Genomic DNA, 14,800 nt, shown 5'->3' with positions numbered 1-14,800 from the left:
TTGCGCTCGCGCTGAGTTTTGTTCTGCTACTGGTGACTTTTCATGTGATGCGCTGTATCTCTTTATCCTTCACGCTCTTCGGTGCTATTATTTTATTTTAACTTTATCATAAATTCGTATGATTTTGGATGGATTGCACCCCAATGTTTTCCGTAAAGTAAGTATAAATACGCTCTTGTTATATTGCTTGTAGACTTTGCAGAGGTGACGCGAAACATTTGCGTTCAGTTCTGAACTTGCCGTTTTTTTTCCCTTCGTAATAGGACAGCCTATCTCTCGTGAGGTTTATGTAGTTTTTACATTTTCTGTATCTTTATTATTTCAATTTACCCTTTGTCAGTCGTCTGTTGTTTTTATGCCAATAACGCATTTGCTTGTCATTTACATAGATGCGCTCGCTGAATTTACGTTATCTCGTAAACGAAAGCTTTCGGGCAGAAAGGGGGGGTTCCAGCATCTTTCAAGTTTCACAAAAACATATTATTCTCTAGTTGTTTAGAAAGCCTCGTTATACTACTTTAAAGAGTCGGGAGACAACAAGAGTGAACTGAAGAACCTATAATGGAATATCAGGAACTTTTTTTCCTCCTCTAAATAGCCAATCTGACAACTACAAACATGTTTTTTGATAAGAGTGTGGCTTTTTACTGCAACTAATGTGCTACAAAGAACCTTTGACGAACCTTTATTTTTTAAGAGCGTAAGCTTATACTGAGCCTCTGACTTTTACTGCCACTCCAGCTTGACGCGTTACTTCATCATCATCATCATCATCGTCGTCGTTTTCTGACGTGAAAGCTAGATACATCAAAGCTTTGCTTCGGGTACGTCAAATCATATGTATAGGAGAGAACTGCCGACGTGTATAGAGCCGTAAAGTCTGTTTTAGATGTTTAGTGCCAGAATTAACTATTTATATAAATGTTTTAGGATTCAGGTGCAGTACATTAGGCTACTCTGTTCCACTAAAGGCAGACGTTTCCATCAGGGCTCTGTGGAGAAAATATATAAAACATTAATTAATGTCAATCTTTCTAACTAAGGATATGTTTAACAATATATAATGTTAGTTGTTGTTTCTGCTAAAAAGTTATTTCACAGTGTTACTTATCAAATCTAGCCTTTTATGGGTCCCTGGGTTGGCTGAGAGAATGAGTGAGGGTTCCTTGGGACTTTAATGGTTCAAAACTGCGATTTCCGAGAACTTACATAAATGTCTTGGCTACCACAGCAACTGCGTTTTCCGAATCGTGTGTTCACATACGCGTGTAATTGAATTAGTTTCATTTTCTTTCTATCATAACTTTTTGGTTTTGAGTTAAACCGCTTTAATGTTTTTGGAGAGGTGCGCTTAGGACGCATTGGCCGCATTAGGTGAAAGAAGTCTAAAACAAACAGATTTTGTTGCCTTGTTGTCTTGACTTGTCAGATGTCTGTATTCAGTGACAGCAAAAGCAGTATATCCACTCTATCTCGTATCTTAAATGTAAACTTCTCACTATGTTAATCGGTGCGTCTTGAAGAACAATTAAAGTTACAGGCTACGTCTTATATGGTGCATGTACACGCAATATTAGACATTTATTCTAAACAAGCTATTTGCAAACGACTATTTAAATATCCGTACTGCTCAATATGAAGATAATACCACTTTATATTATTAGAGTTATGATCTTCTTTATATAATTTGATATATGTATGTTTAGAGGAAGTAGTCTCGTTTTTAAATATCTGTTAGGCAAACTGCACTTTAGTCATGCTCAGTGCGAGATGGAATTTAAAGCGCGTTACATTCATAATGAGCAAAGCTACATATTTGTATTTTATTTTTTAATATGCACAGATAACTTTTTATCGTCTGAATTTGAGCAACATGAATAAAGTTAGGCGATCTTAAATCACCGTCAACAAACTTGTAAAACGTGCAATTAGCCTTTATTACTCTGCATGATCCGGGGTTTGCTTTAAATTCATTTGATCAACAACAAACCATTTGTTTTGGAAACTCAGAATTTAATGTGGTGTATTATACTTGTTGTATTAGGATCTTCCCATCAATTAGATATAAGTACCTGCTAATCTCCAAAAAATAATAATAAGGGCTAAGTGTCTTTGCAAATATCAGTAAGAGTACCTCAAAACTTACCAAAGTGAACAAAGCCTGCAAGTTGGTTATGTATGTGAGCACAATAGTGGCAGGGCATGTCTGGCTTAACACAACAGTATGATTTTAGTATAACTTGTTCTTACATGAGAATTAGACTGTTTTTAGCATGCAACTTTACACAGATTGTGTATGACTTTTTGGAGAGATTATTAAAAATATTTTTCAAATGACTACATTGTAACTGATCCGAATTATATATTTGTTTGCTGATAACCTCTTTTGTCAATTTTTATTGAGTATACTTCAGACCGTATTTAAGTATTTTTAATGCATTATGTGTTGTTATTTAAGGCATTAAACTATTTCAAATTGCATTAGGATTGGGCACAAGAAACATAGTCATATAAAGAAAATTATTCATCAGTCCTTTCTTTTTGGCTAGGTTCCCAGGGTTCTCGAGCTGTGCCCAGCTGACAGGCTTTCAAAAATGGCACAATAACAGTTCCAGTGATGCCTGACCATGACAGCACATCCCTCTTAAGCAGACAAACCAAGAGAAGAAGAGTTGACATAGGAGTGAAGAGGACTGTTGGGCAAGCATCTGTGGTATTTACCCGCACAAAAGGAACCTTTTTTAGTGCCATGAATCCCCACGGCTCCGAGCAAGATGTTGAGTGTTCAGTGGTGCAGCACGCAGACGGTGAGAAGTCCAATGTGCTTCGCAAGCTTTTGAAGAGGGCTAACTCTTATGAAGATGCTATGATGCCCTTTCCAGGGGCAACTATCATCTCCCAGCTTCTGAAAAACAATTTGACCAAAAATGGAGGCAGTGAGCCTAATTTCCAGGGAAGTGGCCTCTCGAGCACCGGTTCAGAGATCCAGCAGGAGGATGCCTGCAGCAACTCCTCGCGGGGCAGCCCTCAGGAGTGCCTTTCACCATTCAACAGGCCCTCCATGACCCAATTTGAAATGGAGAGGCTAACAGATGAGCATCTTAGGGCCAAACGAGCCCGGGTGGAAAACATCATCCGTGGGATGAGCCATTCTCCAAGCGTCACGCTCCGTGCAGGTGATAACGAGCGTGAGGGGGCAGCCCAGCCCCCGAGCCCTCGTGAGAACTACCGGGAAAACAAGCGCAAGCAGAAACTGCCACAGCAGCAGCAGCAGAGTTTCCAGCAACTCGTCTCTGCACGCAAAGAGCAGAAACATGAGGAACGCCGGCAACTGAAGCTACAGCTAGAGGACATGCAGAAGCAGCTTCGGCAACTGCAAGAGAAGTTCTACCAGATTTATGACAGCACTGACTCTGAGAATGATGAAGATGGAAACATCTCTGAAGACAGTATGCGTTCTGATGGAATGGACAATCGTGCCCACGACTCTGTCCCAGATCGCTCCGACAACGAGATGTCTGACCTGGATCCAGGGCACTTCTTGGATCGAGCACGCGCACTTATTCGGGAGCAGGCCATGATGGCGGAGGGGGACAAACCCAAGCGTGATGGGTCACGAGGGAAGAGCCAGGGACCAACCTCCATGCATGCAGAGGGCAAACAGCTAGCAGAGACACTAAAACAAGAGCTCAATACAGCAATGTCCCAGGTAGTGGACACGGTGGTGAAGGTCTTTGCTAAGCCTCCACGCCCAGTTCCTCAGGTTTTCCCACCCCTGCAGATGCCCCCTGATCGTTTCGCAGTCAATGGAGAAAACCCGAACTTCCATACTGCCAACCAGCGCTTGCAATGTTTCGGTGATGTCATCATTCCTAATCCCCTGGACACTTTTGCTAGTATGCAGGTGCCTAACTCGAATGACCAAACGGAGGCCCTGCCTTTGGTAGTGAGAAAGAACTCTTCAGATCAGACTGGGTCTCTTCCCACATCTGGGGGTCACCACCACCCTTCACTGCACCCCTCACCCTTATCTTCCGCAATGGGCTTTAGTCCTCCCTCTTTTCGCCATCCTTTCCCCCTTCCGCTAATGGGCTACCCTTTCCAGAGCCCCTTAGGTGCCCCAACAGGGCCTTACCCAGGAAAGGATAGGTCTTCTCCCGAGTCTCTGGATTTGTCCAGAGAGACCACCAGCCTACGGACCAAGATGTCGTCCAACCACCTCAGCCACCATCGTTCCATCTCACCAACACACCCAGGGAATGAAGGCTTGTCCTTGTCCCTCATCAAGTCAGAGTGCGGAGACCTTCAGGACATGTCTGACATCTCTCCATATTCAGGAAGTACAATATCCTTTCAAAAAAAGAGAAAAGCATAATTTGATTGTTGTATTTTTATTTGTTTAGATTTTTTTTTTAAATTACTATTCTGGTGAGAGTGCGGCTTAGATAACATATGAATGATAGACATACCTTAAAAGACATAAACTTAATTTCAATGAATCTCCATTAATTGGCACATTCAAAACCAGTGTTTCTCTAGTAGTCTGAAGATTAAAAAGACCTCAGTGGATGGAGGCTTTTAAGTGTGCGCTATATGGAGAAGTGCTGAAAGGCCCCGCCGTGGCTAAGATACCTCCCATCTTCTCTGTTCTCACACTATCACAGGGAGACTCACAATAAAACCCCCTCTTTCATCACAGCGCATGCAAGACTTTGTACATAAATGCTCAAAGCAAATCCTATTTCAAAGCCAGGAAGTAAAAGGAAAAGTGGGATCCTTTGCTTGGAGGCCCTAGAAAGTTGTGTTAGAAGGATGGTTAAAGATCTGTCAGTGGAGGAGCACTTCATTTAGGAAGATTTGTGCCCATTTAGTGTCAAGTGAAAGCACCAAGGGAAATAACATCAATATACTATTGCGTTTCGTCATTTTAAAACTAATTCTCTCTCATATTTGCTTTTATTTCATATAATATGTGATCTCATGAAACAACAATGCCTATTTCTTACACCACCAGCTTGCTTTAGGTAAAGGTACACTGATAGCTGTTGCCTGGCAGTAGGTCTTTTCTTTTTATCCTGTTTCTCTGGTGTGAACAGGTGTTAGCAGGTCGCTGCTTTTCTTTCACCCTTTCTCTCTTTTTAACCTTTTGCCAAATGCCTATTTGGTATTTGATAAGCTTTAAATGAAGTAAAATTTAAAGAAACCAAATGTTCCGTACAATTTGATATGTTTTTTATTAAACAGTTTAAAATTACATTACTTGATTTATTAATTTAATTATTAAAAAAATATATGAATTGGCCAAATAATTCAGTCTAATGATGCAAAGAGAAAGGGCAACCTAGGCAGGGATGCACTCTTCAGCACAGAGGGAATCTATTATTTCTGTAAGTATATACTTGCACACCTGCACAGTTGGGACTTGAACAACAACATCTCAATATTTGCAAAATAGGGTGTTTAATCAAATATGAATTTCTATTCAAATTCTAGAAGAAACAAGCAGCCAATTATCTTCAGCCATGGGCAGCATGATCTTCCTTGTCACGTGCTCTCTTTGCATCTCAAGAAAAATAGCCTTGTTCAGTTTCCCCCATCATTTGCATATAGAGAGACCGAACAGCTCTGGCACAGGGCTGTTGTAAGAATGGGGTGGGGGTGGGCGGCAGGTGAAGCCAGTTTGCATGTCTAATATAGTAGACGAGGACAGAGGTTCATGGAAGCTCCATGCTCAAGTGCTGAGGCAGCTATTGCGCGCAGATTCAGGTTTCATCAATTAAAGCGAAGCAAAGAAAACGTGCACTATGAAGACATCGCTCAGATCACTTTTCAAACTCGGTTGCCAAAGTGGTTTAATAAAAGACCTTCTCGATTTCAAAATCACTCTGCTGGTGGAATGACAAAATTCGAGTCCTTTCTGATTTATACATTTATATGTCAAAAGACTGTTGTGAAGTAGTTCATCAAAGTAATATTTTTTTTCACCCGACAATCTGAAAACGCTTCCTATTCTTTTTTTTTCTAAGCTAGAGCTAAAGTCTCAGCTGTAGTACATTTGTTGCTCTAATCTTTCATATTGCTGAACAGATGTCTAGCATTAATTTATGGATTTAGCATCCCTATGTTCTTTTTCCTTCCTTTCTCTCCTTACACCTGGCTGTTGGATCACATTTCACTAGTTATTGTCTCCCTTACATGCAACATGCTTAATACAAAACCAGACCTAAAAAAGCCTGATGATGCAGTGCATCTATGGTGGCGTTGTTTATGTAGTATCTCATTTGGCTATAAACCACAGCTGCCCCATTTTTCTCCTCCTCTGAAATACTTCATATTCATGTTTGCATTATGTCCTTCATTCATGTTGACTATGGCCCGGCTTGTCTTACACTGAGTGGGCCAGTGTTTACTCGATCTATTTTGTCATTTCGCATATTTACGTATCCTAGAAACGGCTGTATTTTTCTTGGAAGCCAGGTCTACTTGTAGGAAATGTGCGTTCGGTGAGTCAAGCCCCGTCGAGTCATCCTCGACACATTGTTCCAAAGATCTGCGACTGTTTGTTTTATTTAAAAGTGGATGTCTTGAATGTTAATGGCACTGACTAATGATAGGTATACCTGGGATTTATGAATGTTGTTAACAGAGCAGTAAGAACTGATATGATCGCCACTCTGTAAATACTGCGAAGAGATTGAACAGTGGCAAACGATTCAGTTCTCGGCCGCAAACGGCTTTCTATGTTCAGTGCCCATTAGATTAAAGAGCATCTCAATGTGATTCAACTCTATGAAGGTGTTTACCAGCCCTCTATTTCCAGACTCCAACACGGCCTATTATTCGCTCTATTTCATGAAGATGCGCTTTTGAGAAGCGGCCTCGCTGCCTGGGCTTTTCCCTTCTCTTGGTTTTTAAATGAGCCTTTAGGTCCTTGAAAAATCTGACTTGTTGAGAAAAAGACAGCTTAACTCTCTCTCTCTCTCCCTCCCTCGCTGTCATTCACTGCTGTTATTTGCTGTATGCATTATGACAGATGGTAGGAAAGAGAGTAATGCTCTTTTGGTCTTCCCTATCAGCCTAATGGAGGTCACCTAGGGTTCTCCTCCTCTCCTCCTCTCTTGGCAGAAGGAACATGCCAATCTACATACACACTATTATTAGAGAGGCTCAACATTGCAAATAGCAGAGACAGTCAATTTTACAGTTTCTAACACGTAGATGCATTTACTGTTGCTTTTGTAAGTTACGACATTTATTGCTGCAACTGTTCCGGCGCTTAGCGCTTTACATAACAGACGCAGTGAGGTACCGTATTCAGTGCGATCTGCCATGACGGTGCCATGCTTTATAGTGAAGGGGGGGTAGACGAGAGCTGGGTGAGCCTCTTAATTGACCTTGTGGGGGCCCATTGATTTAGCCCCACATGCATCTTCATTTTTGATAAATTATAAAGCCGTTAATTTGCAGAGGAAATGGCTGGGCCAGTCTGGAGCGCAGATGTGGCTAAAGCCGGCCTAACTGGCAGAGCGGGGGCCGTGCCAGGAGGCTCAGGGTGGAGGGTTGGGGGTTGGGGCTAATTGTAATGGGTAGATGGCTCTGGTTAGCCACGGTCTCTCCTGGGACCCCCCTCAGCTGCCCTCTGTTTACCAATCTAGAGGGCAGTGCCACCTCCAGATAAATAGCGTTTTTATTGGGATAAGCAGACGTTTATTGACTTGCAATGCTACATTGACTGGAACTCTATAGGTGTTAATATGAAGTCGTCAGAAGAAGAAAAAACCCAGAAATAATTAAGGATGGTTTGCCATAGTGTAATTATTAGTCTTGTGGTAAATATAAAGTGCATAAGGGAAGTTTAAACAATTTTTTTTCAATTATATTCATCTATTCTTTTATTTATGGCCATCATAAATAAATACAAATGGGATTTATTACCTATAAATGTCTTTATTTGATGACTAAAATGATTACCTGTTAAAATGTGTTTCCTTAACCTTCGAATTTCAAATCCAAGAGGGGCTTTCTCCGAACCATCTGAAGAAGGCCAAGCTGATGTTCTTCTACACGCGCTACCCCAGCTCCAACATGCTGAAGATGTTCTTCTCAGACGTGAAGGTGAGCTCGCCGTTGACCGTTAACTATGTCGTGTGAAGTAGCACTGTCCTATTAGTCCAGATGGGTCCCAAACAGACGGCCAGCTCCCCCACCCCTCCAACCCCCAATTAAACTAACTGGCCTTAATCTCCTAAAAGAGAACAACACGGCATAGCACAAGTCCCACTTTCCCTTTTACTCACTTATGCTTTCATTTAAAACACCGATCATGAGAGTACATTTTTTAACAGTTTTTTTTCCTGTCGCCTCACTGCTGTTAGCGAGCACAGACAACTAGTCTCTGTCTCTGTTAACTTGTCGGATGATAATTTCCAAGAGTTCCCATCCCCAGCTGATCTGTGGTAGTGGGAGGCAGAGGGTGATAAGAGCTGAGAAAATTAGAGGTTCGGCAGAAGCGAACAAGCGAAAGCGGGAGGGGATGGAGAGGAGGAGGGAGACAACAAACAAAATGGAGCACAACAACACAAACAAAACAATGGCACCAATTGTCTTTTATTTACAACTTAATTTGTTGTTGATGCGTCATACAGGGAGCATACGGAGGAGAAATAATGTGACAGATTCAGGCCACATTATTTAAATGAGGAGAGCAGGGTCCTCTCACTCCCAGCTGCCCCTGTGCTGGGTCCAGGGTGACCACCTCATCCTCGCACACATGCTTCTGTTGCATCCATCTAAATCTGCCAGCAGCTTAATACTCATGAGTATGTACTGCCATTCATCGCTCGCTGTTAGCGCTTATGCTCCAGTAGGAAATGATATAATTTAATATCTAGAAAATACTGTCAATGTAATATTCAGAGAAAGCTGATTTATTTATATAGGCAGTCATTTTTTCCATTTATTCAAAAGTCTATTCTGATTTCAAAGAAAACCTGAAAACTTCTCTTAATTCATATATTTTGTACCTTAATTTTGAGGCACAATAGAGAAATATTAAATTAAAGACGGCCCAATTACAATTCCCCTTCAGACAAGGCTGTGAAATTCTGTACACATTAAATTAACATTTTTCGAAACAAGGTCACTGTCCTGGGAGAGAGGGTTTTCAGGGCTGCTTAAGCTGAAGGGAACAATGGGTGGCATGTGTTTGTTGGATCAACTAGTATGTATGTAAGGGAATTAAGCATAAATTACTGACTAATTACGACCGTATAAGCCCACGAAAGTTACAGGAATTAGTGATTAAAGACGTTATAATGATGGGATCTAAATAGGAAATAATGACTGTGGGAAATAGGTTGATTTGACAACTGTTTTACCTAAATTGTCTGTAATCGGATAAAAAAAGAAAAAGAAGGAAAAAAACATTAATCATCTAATTTAACAAGAATTTATAATTAACTTTCTCTTTTTTTAAATATTTTTTTTAAATACAAATGATAGGCTAAAATTATGTGCTACATTAATAGTGAATTGTGTATTTATAATAAAATGCAATCAAGATGTTTAAGACAAATTAATTTATTACTAAAAAATGTAGGCCTACATGTGTAATAATATATATATATATACTTTTTTTTTTTTACTTTTTATGTTTTTTTAATCGATTTAAAAGCGATTATGTACAATCAAGGCTGTAAAGTTCAAAGGCATTATGTTTAAAAGTATGAGTCAAAGAGAATTTGAATGATCATATCATACTTTAACCATGATGGTGGTGGTGGTGGTGGTGATGATGATGATGATGATAGATGATAGTCAGGAAGAGGAAGTTGCTTTTTTACAGGTAGTGAGCCAGTAGTCATAAAGAGATTAATACACAGGAAAGCAAAAGGAAACTGTGACATTAGTGAATGGAGTTCTTATGTAATGGATAACACCTTTGTCCCTCCTCAATTTCTCTTTTTTAGTTGTTCCTTGAACTGTTGTCATATTTGTCACACAAAGTATTATAGAACACATGGTCATTATCCTAATATGATTTAGTGCCAAACTACCTTGTGCATCATTTACACCTCTCCAGCCCCCTGTATTTATTCCCACTTTAATCACCGTAAAGCTCATATGGAATATTCACATCACTTTGCGCATGGAGAGGTGGTCCACTGGCCTGGTTACCATAGTCTTTGAGGGCTAAATAAGAAAGGGTCAGAGGTTAAGAGGAGCATTAGCAGGACGATGGTGTGACACTGATTATGAGCAGTCAAAGCAAGTATGAGCCGGGGTTATGTCACCCTGTAAGGGTTGAGGCGTATATGTTTCAGCAGTACAGCTCCAGTAAGGTCAGCCGTAGGTCAGGGAAATTATTTTAGCTGTTCAGGCTTTGTCACCAGGCTGCCTGACTGCCTTTAAACATACAGCATACCATGTACCATTAACAGCTGAATATCAAGTAACCTACTGGGGCACTTAGCTTACTTCCCTCTATAGAGCTCAACTTTTCCCAGATTCACAATCTAAGTGCATGCTGTGTGTGTGGGGTGGGGTGGGGGGGAGTCTTAAAACGCATAGACCCTGTATAAGTAGCGTCCCCACCAGGCATGTGTGAAAGCCTGTATTGTCCATGGCTAACAGAGGAAACGTGCGGAGTGACAGGTCAAGTCTTCCCCCGGTGTCTTGGAAAAAGCGGATCTCTGTCACCAGAGGAATAATCTTTCACAGTCCCGTGAGCAAGAGTGTGTGAAATGCTCTCGCTCCCGTACGTACACCCTTGTTCCCTGAGTCAACTGCTGCCCGGACACATTACAGGCGTCAGACTGATTTGTTTTATGAATCTTTTGAGCGTGCTCATTGGATATATACGGTTTTTTGTGGGGGTAGAGAATAACAGGATGAGGTATCCCATGGGAAGCATTGCATTTGGTGTTCTTAGAACAGCACTGGAAATGATGTCCAGAATAATAGATTTTATGTTTCTGTGTGTGTGCAGATTTTTGCACATACATAGAAACGTCTTGCTGATTTAAGAGTCCATGGGCAAGTGGACTGTGATTGCAACTAAAAGCATGTAAAGTTACACTTATTGTAAGTAACAACTTTTAACCTACACGTGTCATGTAAAATAAAATAGTTAAAATTAAGTCAGCAGTTATGCTTGGATTTTTAAAAATAACATAAAATAAAATACATAATACATATATTTTAAAAAATGTGTCTATTTTATATGAATTTTTATATTATAATAAGTTTTATAATTCATTAAAATTAATTTAAAAAAGGGAACTGAAAATATAGATACATGCCACTCCTGTATATGCACGTGAAATTATGAATTCATATAAAGTTACATGTCAACACTTTAAAAAAACCTTAAAAAAGTTACTTATCTAATTTAAGAACCGGACTTAGAATACAAAAAACTTTTTGTGTGAAAACCAACACGTCTCACTTTTTCTCCCGCAATCCAACTAGGAAAACCAATTGTGTTTTTTTTTTGTGTTACGACGTATCATTTAATGTTTTGTTGCACCGTGCACTGGGGTGGCTGAGAGCTGAGAGAGCTAGACTGGTTATTTTTGTTTGACAAGCAGATGACATGATCCTTAATTGCTGAGTTGTCACGTTCCAGCAACGTGGCTCCATTGTCCCCCGAATCTCTGGTATTTCTATTGGGCAACAATGCTTTTTAAATCTCCCTTTATACAGCGCTGCCAAACGATGTCATGCGGACTTATTTTTCTGCGCTCTCCATTATGTCATCCACTAGCCATTCTAGAAAAAAATTCCCCCCTCTCTCGCCTTTTATCCGTCTCTTCTGCAAGCCCCACTCATATGAGACAATGTCTTATGACAATAGAAGAGCCTAATCTCCATGTCAAAGCAATTTTCATTCCCCAGTGAGCAGTCTGCTATCATTTTGTAATGTTTTGTTTCTTATTCTAAAAGAATTAAGGGGGTGGTGGGGGGCTGGAGTAAGTCGTCACGGGGGCCAGGGTTCTTATCTCAGTGTCTGGAAATTTGGACAGTGCATTTCGCTCTGCAGATAAAGCGGAAAAAGAAGCCCCTCGAGTTCAGTAGATCCTAATAGGTTTAACGTCTATTGAAACGGGGGTAAGCGAGAGATCAGATAGCCTTGCTTCTTTGGTTGTTCTTTTTTTCGCCTCTTTCTTTCTTTTCAAACCCCTGTTCTCGCTCGCTGTTAGGCTGAAAGAAGGCAGAGGCGACACACAGGCCAAATGTATAATTCCTGGATAGGTTAAGTACATGTTTGAACTTCTGCAGACCGATGCCTCGGGATGACGACTTAATCATTTTCTGCTGAATTATGGGAGAAGAACCCTCGCGGTGGCACAGTAATTATGCTCTCGGCTGGCCTTTTGGGGAAACCTATCAGCCTGTCGTGGCTTCTGACTCTTTCTCCGACTCGGATTCCCCGCTATGAATTCTTATTCACATCATTATCTTAAATTCGCAAGCATGGAGACAAGTTTCTACACGGTAATTACATCTACCCTCGCAAAACACGGCCGCCCTCCCCCCTCTTTGTTCCTTGTCCTTCCTCTTTTTTCTCTTCATGCTCGATCTCTCTCTTTCCTCAGCTGTCATCTAAACAGAGGCCTGCATGTTCTCATGGCCACAGATAGATAAGTGCTCGCTGTTGATTTTTGATTAATGCTCTTTGAGGGTATGGAAGGGGAGGCAAAGGCAATGAAGGCTTGATGAACACCCGTAATGACAAAAGGCAGGAGGCTGCATGTCAGAGCAGCCAACAGAAAGCCCGTCGGATTTATAGCTTTTAACTTGGCTACATTCAACTCAGCTGTCCTGTACATTCACACTCTTGGCAGCCGCAGCTTTCGCGTGTGCGCGCACACACACACATACACACACACATCAACGTTCACACGTAGCCGCACACACAGAAAGTACCAAAGGCTGTCGCACAGGTCATTTGCTGAGGTCATGGGGCAAGTACACAGGGCCAACAGAGTACTGTGTATTTACTGAATGAGGATCAGGCACTCCAAATATAGCGTCCACAACAGTGTATGAGGGCCAGTCACTGAGCTAACCTATTCAACTAGAACAGAACTTGTTGCAAGGTTTTATTTCTTTACTCAGTTTCATTTACTTGATCACTTACTTCACTCGGTTATTAATATGTGAAAAAAAGAAAAGAAAAAACCCGGGGCATGTCAGAATTAACTTTGCTACTTGATATGTAAATTTGCCGTCACTGTATTACGGGCTATTGACACAATTATAATTTCATCTACTCAACCCTGAACTGTTTGCATTTGCGCACAACAGCAAATATCCGCACCGACCGTGTAAGCCTCATTGAAAAAAAGGAGAAAAAAAAACACCCCACTGGCCAATCTGTCTCAGCTACGGGTTTGTTTGCTTACCCATCATCCTCAAGGACAATGTGAAGTAAACACGTTTGTAGAAACAAATGTCTTATCTGTTGTTCTGACATTTAAGGGTCTCACTGGCTAACCAGATTAGAGGTTAGTCACACCTGATTTGAGTAGTTTTTAGTAAAAACAGACTAAAGATCGAAATATTCATTGGGGGGGGGGATGCAATTTCATATTAACATTAATAATAATATTGATATTATTTCTTATTTCTTTTTCTTGTGATAACGTGATATAAATAGCTTGTTTTTCAGGGTCTGAAAAATGCATAATATCAGCAACTACAAAAATTCTAATGTTAAAAAAACTTGGTTACACTATATTTCCGTATTACAGTGTAATTATACATTAATGTAACGTGTAATAATAATCAACTACAGGTACATACTACAGGGTTGGATGAGGTTTTGGTTTAGGGTTAATTGCATGTAATTATGTGTAATTTACAGTTATTACTACAGTAATTACTTGTAACACATAATGACACTGTAAAAGATTTTATATATATATATATATATATATATATATATATATATACACAAACACACACACACTTTTGAGCACAAAGTGTATGAAATATGAAAATGAATTTCTCTGTGCTGGAACGATCTTCTGTAAGATAACAAATCTTACAAAAAGTGTTTGTCTTTTACCCCTTCTCTCTCTCAAAGTTCAACCGCTGCATCACATCACAGCTGATCAAGTGGTTCAGTAACTTCCGCGAGTTTTACTACATCCAGATGGAGAAATTTGCTCGGCAGGCCATCAACGACGGTGTCACAGGGGCAGAAGAGCTGAGTGTGAGCCGGGACTGCGAGCTTTTCCGCGCTCTCAACATGCACTACAACAAGGCCAACGATTTTGAGGTGAGCCTTCGTCCGTTCCCTGTGTCTCACACTCCTAAGCGATTGCATTCACCTTATCAGGCCACACTGTATTACGAGGTGAGATTCAAGCAGTGATGCATAAGGTATTACTTTGAATCCTTTCTGCAAATGTTAGCACAGTTCAAAGCTTTAAAATTAATACAGCTAAATGATCTCTTTATATGATTAGACAATGAATGGCAAGCTGTTCATCCCGTAAGCCCCCCCCCCCCCCCCCCATCCCCCACCCGCCCCTCGCCATACTCCTGGGGTAAAGTGAACAAGATTTTTTTTCTCTTTTTTTGGGCTGAAACACAGTCATGCATCTGTCTGTTTGATGAGGCAAACAGGGAGCTATGCTTCAGGCCCAAGTGTCCTTGTCAAATACAATTTGCAGAGCTCACATTTACCGCTCAGCTCACTATCAATATCTGCCCACTGGGACTCTGGTCATTCAAACACTATCCTTACAACATCATCATCATTTAGCTGACTATTAGCAAAAAACTGCCCCTG

General features: G+C 40.7%; 1 protein-coding gene across 4 annotated transcripts in view; it reads left to right on the top strand.

Annotated features, from left to right (window-relative positions):
- prox1a (prospero homeobox 1a) overlaps nucleotides 1-14,800 on the top strand; it is a 35,474-nt gene that overhangs the window by 984 nt on the left and 19,690 nt on the right. For 3 of the 4 annotated variants that reach the window (XM_067455302.1, XM_067455301.1, XM_067455304.1), the window contains exons 2-4: nucleotides 2,550-4,347; nucleotides 8,010-8,115; nucleotides 14,090-14,284. In XM_067455302.1, the coding sequence (XP_067311403.1) occupies nucleotides 2,618-4,347; nucleotides 8,010-8,115; nucleotides 14,090-14,284 (2,031 nt within the window). In that variant the 5' untranslated portion in view covers nucleotides 2,550-2,617. Of the gene's footprint in view, nucleotide 1; nucleotides 158-2,549; nucleotides 4,348-8,009; nucleotides 8,116-14,089; nucleotides 14,285-14,800 lie in introns of those variants that run through there. The other variant, XM_067455303.1, reaches the window with a different exon arrangement.

Source organism: Pseudorasbora parva, chromosome 10 (assembly GCF_024679245.1).
Source record: "Pseudorasbora parva isolate DD20220531a chromosome 10, ASM2467924v1, whole genome shotgun sequence".
Lineage (NCBI taxonomy): Eukaryota > Metazoa > Chordata > Actinopteri > Cypriniformes > Gobionidae > Pseudorasbora > Pseudorasbora parva.
Note: the sequence above shows the minus strand (reverse complement) of the source record. Positions and strands in the feature narration are given on the sequence as shown.